Here is an 8316-nt window from a genome sequence, read left to right on the forward strand (position 1 = left end):
ATGAATAAGAGTAGAAACAGAGTACATACTTGTCTAATACTACATTTTATATCTAATCACCTTTTTGTAATCAGCAGTAGAACTGAAGGAAGTATAACTTACATATAAACCATGTATTGCTATCAATCATCATCATCAAATTCCTGGCATGCACCCTCAAGAGGTGTATAGGATATGATAGTACCACATGAAAAACTTATATCATTACTAACTTCCTATCTACAATTTTACTCCAAATTAATCTGTTACCTGCCAAGATTCCAACATTATCAGATCTTTCGAGGTGCAGGAGGAGAGTGTGTTCCAAATACTGAGTACTCTGGATGTCAGTAAAGCTGTGGGACTGGATGGTATTTCACCACGAGTTTTGAGAGAATGTGCTAGGAACTGACAGTGCCTTTGACCTGGCTGTTCAATGAAAGTCTGGCTGCAGGAAAGGTGCCCATGGAATGGAAGGAAGGTAAGATAGTGCCATTGCATAAGGGCAGTAGCAGACTGGAAGGGTCTAATTATAGGCCAGTTTGTGTGTGTGTCATCAGTAGTTAGTAAGATCTTGGAGAATGTAGTGAGGGACCATATACAGCATTGGGCAGATGAGGGTAACGTTATCTGTGAGAGTCAACATGGATTTGTGAAGAGGCATTCTTGTTTTAGCAATATGCTAGCCTTTTATAATAAAGTTACAAGAGCATTAGATGAGGGAAAGGCATGTACCACCATTTTCCTAGACTTGGCAAAGGCATATGACAGAGTGCCACATGATAAGCCGATATTCAAGTTGCAGCACATGGGTCTGGATGTCAGATTTGTCAATTGGATTCGGAATTGGCTGTCCGATAGGTATCAGAGTTGTGTATGGTGAAGCAATATCAAAGAGGCACAAGGTTACAAGTGGGGTTCCACAGGGCTCAGTACTGGGACCTATATTGTTTAACCTTTATATCAATGACATTGTCAGTGGATTGCAAGGGGATATTCAGTTGTTTGCAGATGATGCGAAGCTGGGAAGGGTTATTAGTAATAATGCAGATGTGGTAGCCCTGCAAGAGGATTTGAATAAGCTAGATAGATGGGCAAATGAATGGGGGTTTCAGTTTAAAGCAGCAAAATGTAAGGTCTTGAGGTTTGGGACAATCGATGTGATGCTGCATACTCTATAGGAGGAGTTAAACTGGAGGAAGTAGGGGAGACAAGAGATCTGGGGTTGATGATTGATAGAAACCTGAAATTTAGGGGACATATTGCAAAGGTAGTGAAGGAAACACAGAGGATTGTTCCAATAATGAGAAGGACACTGACCTGCAGAGATAAAAGGTTTTCATTCCGTTGTATAAGACTCTGATCAGACCACACTTAGACTATTGTTCTCAGATCTGGTCTCCAGGATTTGAAGGGGATAAATTAACTGTGGAAAGGGTACAAAGGCAGATAACAAAGATGGTTTCAGGACTGTTCAATGTTAGTTATGAGGATCAACTGCCGGAGTGTGGACTGCAAAGTTTGGTGAACAGAAGGAGAGGTTATATGATTGAGACTTTTAAACTGTTGAGAGGGGGTTACAGGGTTGACACCGGGGAGTTCTTTCGCTTGGTTGAACAGCGAGGCATCATGACAAGGGGCCATCCCTGGAAGTTACAAAAGGAAACTGTGAGAAAGAGGATGAGGATTGGTTTCTTTGTATGGAGGGTGGTTGAAGCATGGAATGCATTGCCTGATGGAGTGGTGGGAGCGAGAACGGTCAATGCATTTAAGGAGTGGTATGATAGACTTTGTGTTTCCTAGGAGGGCCCTCCCTCGATGAGTCTTGATATAGTTCGCCCACCATTTCTAGATCCCTTCTTGGATTTGTGCCAAGAATAGTCGATTCATGCTGAAGGGGAGAAAGAAATGAAGGATGTACGAATTGGTCGCCAACATGCGAAATCACGTGCTTTCTTGTCTGTCGTTGTACTAGTACTAGCTTGATTTTTGTTGTTCTCTTTTTGCATTATTTTTTTATTATTAATTTGTATGATGGATCCAGTACAGTCAACAAGTTCTATTGTTACACGTTTCAGTAGCTCTTGCAAAAGAATATTGAATAATGTGCTGACATTCTGCGAAAAAGAATCGTCAGAAGGCCATCTTCTTGTTCCCCTTTCTCAAGTCATAAAACGTGCAAGTGCAATTGCGGGCGTATCGGGGTCGACTGTTAAAAGAATTCGTAGGGAATCAAAAGGTGAAAGTAAGCCAAAATTTAAATCTCCTAAAAAAAAAAATATAAAAAAAAAGCGCCAGAGTAAAACCATCGAAACCGTAGCTTTGAATGATTTTGATGTAGACGTTATAAGAAGAGCTATTCACGAATTTTACGTATTCGAGAAAAGAGTGCCAACTGTTCCGAAATTGATTCCTGTGCTTAAAGAAAAAATTAATAAATTAATAAAAAATTAATTTATTAAAATTAAAAAATTAATAAAAAATTTCTCTTTTCCAATTTTCCTTGGAAAAGAGAAACTTTAAGGAAAATACTTCATGAAATCGGATTTTGTTTTAAAAAGTCCCAGAATAAAAGGAAACTTATCATGGAGCGAAGTGACATTGTTTTATGTAGAACGCAGTATTTGCACGTATTAACACTCTACGTACATTTTTCCAACTGTTATACAAGCAAAATAGTTACACTTTAAAAACAACAATGTTCGTAAAAGAAAAGCTAAATTTTCCGACCTGTAATAATAAACAAACTCAGTTTGTTTATTATTACCTCCCAGAAGACAGACTGATTACCCTATTATCGGAATGGATTCTCCTTTTTCTGACAAGCGCAGTAGTTTCGAGGGACCTCAAATCGGTGGGCGAACTATAGACTTGTGTTTCTCAGGAAGGACCTCCCACGATGAGTCTTTTGACTCCATGGAGGCCTGAATAATAATAATATTTATTATATTTCTGCCTTCTAAGGCACTTCTTACTGTATCAATCCACCTACATCTTGGTCTTCTTCCTGCCAACTTGACAGACAACACTTGTTTTGCTAATCTTTCTTCTCCCATTCTGTTTAAGTGACCATACCATCTGAGATTAGCTCTGTTAAAACATTCCTGGATGCTAACAATGGCAACTTCTTTCCTAATATCTCATTTTTAATATAATATTGCTGCAGATGCCATCTGGTCATGTCCCTAATCTTTCTCAGGACTCTCGTATCTATGGTCTCTAGTCTTCGGTCAAGTGTTTTATTTCTAACCCAGCTCTGAGATTCATAAGTTAAAATTGGTTTGAATACTGCCTTGTATATAGCTAATTTAGTGTTCTGACTTATTCCAAAAAAATGTATTCAGTTGACTTCATATCATGCCAGCTTTGTTGAATCTGTTGTCTATTTCCATATTTAATTTACCATCTTCACTAAAAATTGTGCCTAAGTAGCTAAAATGTTTTACTTGTTCTATAGGTTCCCCATTCACAATGCAGTTGATATTTTCAATGCTTCTGCCTATTTTCATTGTCTTTGTCTTGTTATTGCTGATCTTCACACCAGATCTATTACAACAGTTATTCAATTTAGTCAGGGAACCTTGCAGACTTGTACCAGATTTATTTAAAAGTATAACATTATCTGCATAAAGTAAAGAGCTGAGATTAACATCTCCAATTTTGATATAAAGTTTAAATACCACTTTCCTTCATACTGTGATCCATATAGATAATGAATAATAGTGGGGATAATGTATAACCTTGACTGACTCCAGATTTAATATTAAACAATCTTCCTGTACTTCCTTCAATTCCAATTGCTGACTTACAACTCAAATAAAGACTAAGTATTGCTTGATATAATGCCCCCCATTAACACCATATAACTGTAGCATTTGGAATAGCTTCTCTCTTCGCACCTTGTCATATGCCTTTTCCAGATCCACAAAACTTAAATACAGATCTTTGTTATATTCCCATGATTTCTCAACTATCTGTGGTAAAGTGAAAATCTGATCCTGACAGTCCCTATTTGGTTCTGAATCCAGCTTGTTCTTCACCAAGCTTCCCTTCCATAATCCTTCCCAACCGTTTTTTCTTAAAATATACTTGCAATCTTACCAGGAACACTAGGTAGAGAAAAACCTCTGTAATTCTCACATTTTTTCATTTAGTTTTATTTCACTCTATATATATGGGTACTATGAGAGCTCTAGGCCCTCAGTCCATACCTTCTAAACTATGCAGTGCAGACACTGTAAGACTTTTATACCTCCATACTTGAGCATTTCTGGTCAAATATCATCTACTCCAACTGCCTTTCCATATTTCAGGCTTTTGGTGGCTTTTTTCTACTTACAGTGCAGACACTGTAAGACTTTTATACCTCCATACTTGAGCATTTCTGGTCAAATATCATCTACTCCAACTGCCTTTCCATTTTTCAGGCTTTTGGTGGCTTTTTTCTACTTCAAGTATGGATATGTATTCCAGTAAATTGCATGCCTGTCAAGTGTTTTTTTACCACTGATTGTTTTATTTAGCAATTTTTTGAAGTAATTACTCCATACATAAGGATATCTCTTTCTCCACATATAACATCAGCTTTTTCTTCTTATAATCCCATGATTTCTCAATTATTTGTCATAAAGTGAAAATCTGATCCTGATAACCTCTGCTTGTCCTGAAACCATTTTTTTTTCTTCTAAATTTTTTGCCTACCATGGTCTTAGGTGCTTTTCAAGTATACTTGCATAAATTTTACCTGGAAAGCTCAGTAGGGATATTCCTCCAATTCTCACATTCATCATTTTATTTCCTATTTATACAGATGGAAACTATGAACTTTAATCCAATTATCAAAAATTCAATCTTCTTACCAGGCCTGTTGAATTTGAAAATGGATATATTACCTATTTGAACATTTCTGGTTGAATATCATTTACTCTAGCTATCCTTCTAAATTTCAGGCTTTTCCTCATTTTTTCTACTTCAAATATCAGGATTGCATTATTCTTGAATATTTTCTACTATTCTTCTGTCTGTTTGTTTCATTTAACATTCTTTCAGAGCAGTTACCACAGACATTCAGTATAATCTTTTTTTAACCCCCTCCCCACTACCTTAAGTATTAGTATAGACTTCTGCATTCCTCTTAAAAATTTTCTACTGCTGTTCTGTCTCTGTTTCATTCAATACTCTTTCTGTAACAACGTCTGCCTCCCGTGATGAATCTTTTGACTCTATGAAATTCTAGTGTTAATAATAATAATAATACAATATTCATTTTTATCCAACTTAAAATGATGATCACTGCCAATTTTAAATCCTCAGAATATACTCTTATATCCTGAATCACTATGAAGATATTACTATCAACATTAAATTAAAGATGCTAAGAAATTATATTCGTGGTTTCATCCTTTATCCAAGTGCAAGCAAACAAAGTTTGCGCAAGAAGTAACTTCATGACTGGGAAACTTGTATATAGAGGCTAATGACTTCACATCAATTGCCTTAGGACCACTATCCAGAGTGGTTTCAATCCGTCATTAAGGTCTCATCAGCAGGAGTCAGACCCAGAAGTGATACCAAGGTTGAAGTAATGGAAAAGTCATATTTTCATATACAGGTAATCAAAAGGTGTCACACATTATTACTAAATACTCTGGATTAGAGATAGATGTTGAAAGTTTTTCATTTGATTATACTATAAATTAAAGATGCCAAGAAATTATATTCTTGGTTTCATCCTTTATCCAAGTATCAGCAAACAAAGTTTACGACCGAAGTAACTTCATCACTGGGCTACTTGGATATAGAGGCTAATGACTTCACATCAACTGCCTCAGTATCGATAGCCTAGTCATGAAGTTATTTCACATGCAAACTTTGTTTGCTTACACTTGAATCACGGATGAAACCAAGAATATATTTTCTTGGCATCTTTAATTTTTAGTATAACCACATGAAAAAACTTTCAATTACTGATAGCAATAATACAGTCAATAAGTTTATTCCTATTTTTTTCTTATGAAATTCACTAGTCATTACTAGAAAAATTTGTAAATAAATTTTTACTGTAAAAATTGATAAAATATCTGAAAAAAACGGTTTGTGTCAATTTTTTAGATATATTTTGTGATTTTTCCAAATTTTTTATTATTATGTGACACCTCCAAGTTGTCCACAAACTCATCAAGGGAGGGCACCTACTCCATAATTCTCTGTCTCTACTACTCATCCACCAACTACAACTACACCAATGCCATCTACCTCCCATCACCACCACCCCTAGTATTTCTACAGACAATCACAAACATCCATGCCTACGGCAGGATTCAAATGTGCAGCCTTTTGGCTGGAGAGCAGATATGCTAACCAGGCCAGCAATTTTAACACCACAAAAATAGTTAGTCAAATAGGTCACAGTACACAAGCAAATAATAGGCAAAAATACTATTAGTGGCATAGTGTGTACATGATAAACAAGTGGTATAGATGGTGGATGATATGGTATAGCATGCCCATTCATAATGAGTTCTTGGAAGTGTCACATATAAATTACAACATTTTAAAAGAATACAATTAACATATTTCCTGCAAAATTGACGATATCAGTAGCTGATATCAATTCTTTATTTAGGAAATGGAAAAAAAAAAAAAAAGCACTTTGTCATGAGATTTACCATTTTTAAAGGCAACAAACACTGATAAATAATTTAACACTAGTGCTGCTATTATTAATGTACTATATGTGAGTACTATATGAATCTGAGAAAAAAACAGCAATGACTTTTTTTTTCGCTATTAGATAAATCATCCACTAGAGATACCATCTCAGGAGTTCTATTTTATCAATAATAATGGAAGTTAAGAAACGGTTATTTTATTTTGTAATTTTCAGCACTGCTACAGCACAGCTTAAAGCATGGGAAAGGAACCTTTACATTGGCATTTCATTGAAGGTGAATTAGGCTGTCGCGTATGGATTGTAGGTTCTCCTCATCCCCCAATGAAAACTCTGAGTAGACAGTATCTTCATGCATAACAGGCAAAATGACCAGGGAAGGAACGCGCAATAGACAAAAACAACACTGTGCAGTTGGTAGTGTAATGTAGTGCAGACGGAAACTTGTGCGTCATTTTGTAGTGCAGATACACTCCAGGATGAATCCTGGACTTCATGAGAGTATCATGGTAAGAATAAAGCGGAAATCATTTTGGTGACGCTGAAGTAGTGTCTTCATCCTGTTGGATTACACTATAAAATACTGTCATATTTTTAAATGACATGTGCCGACCAAGAAAATTTATAACTTTAAACATCTTCGTTTGGAAACGTTAATTTTACAAAGCGACAGGAAACTTGAAAGGATTTACAAAAGCATGACAATTTATAGTGTATATGCAATCACGATATAGGTAGTAATCCAGTTAAAATGAAATCTAACCTGATTTAGGAGGATATTTATAAGCATTGTTTGAAATAACGTCTACTTCTTCGACATGGGCGTTTTGACGGCTAAATATTGATCCCATATTTGTAAATATAAAAACAATTACAAAAAGTAAACCATGAAAAAAAGTATTAACGTTTCTCTCTCACAAAACAGCTGCTACTCATAACCAAAAGCGACATCTAGAATACTGAATTACTGGCACTATACAGATAGTACTATAAATTTATATCCCAACACTGCTAATTCCTGAGCCAAGCCACACTCACAAATGACAAAATAAAAACAAACGTGAAAAGAAAATGATTGTTGTCTATTCTCAACAGTCAGAGAACTATCAGAGGCATGAAATGTATGAATGTTTGCCTATCTAATTGCCTTTTAATATGTATGTTTGTGTTTTCCCCTCAGCCGTTATGGCTGGTGGGGCAGCAATACGCTACAACCAGGGAGATGATTATGAAGCAAGTTGGTTTCCCGTTGACTTCCTTGCCATAAGTATATTTTGTGACTGTGGCGGTGTGTATTTACGAGACCGGTTTGCTTGTTTTGAGGGATGAAAAACCCGAGTTACTGGGAAAAAAACCCTCCACCCCATATGAGACCGGTCAACTCACCTTTAGTCGATGGTCATCAAAAATTATTACTCAATAAAACAATTACATTCGCTAATATCTTTTACTGACTAAAACTCGAGCTTCCATGGTTCAGTCAGCTTCGACGATGTGCTTTGGTTGGAAAGATTGGATTTGAATCCTGTTTAGGACACGAAGAACCTTTATCAAGGCTTTTGAAGTGAAAGTGAGTTACCCATACGGTGATGATAGGATTTTCCTCCCAGAAACTCGGGATTATCATCCTGCAAACAGGGAAACCTGCCAAGAGAACATGCGTAATC

The 8316-nt window shown here is 36.2% G+C and overlaps 1 protein-coding gene across 1 annotated transcript in view; it reads right to left on the reverse strand.

The window, feature by feature from the left end:
• Window positions 1-7559, reverse strand: part of Mrgn1 (Mahogunin ring finger 1) — a 122493-nt gene extending 114934 nt beyond the window's left edge. The window contains exon 1 of the mRNA XM_090413751.1: window positions 7413-7559. Within this exon, the coding sequence (XP_090269877.1) occupies window positions 7413-7500 (88 nt within the window). The 5' untranslated portion in view covers window positions 7501-7559. The remainder of the gene's footprint in view (window positions 1-7412) is intronic.
• Between the last annotated feature and the right edge of the window lie 757 nt (window positions 7560-8316).

Source organism: Typopeltis vanoorti, chromosome 24 (assembly GCF_054136105.1).
Source record: "Typopeltis vanoorti isolate ZY-2024b chromosome 24, IOZ_Tvanoo_1.0, whole genome shotgun sequence".
NCBI lineage: Eukaryota > Metazoa > Arthropoda > Arachnida > Uropygi > Thelyphonidae > Typopeltis > Typopeltis vanoorti.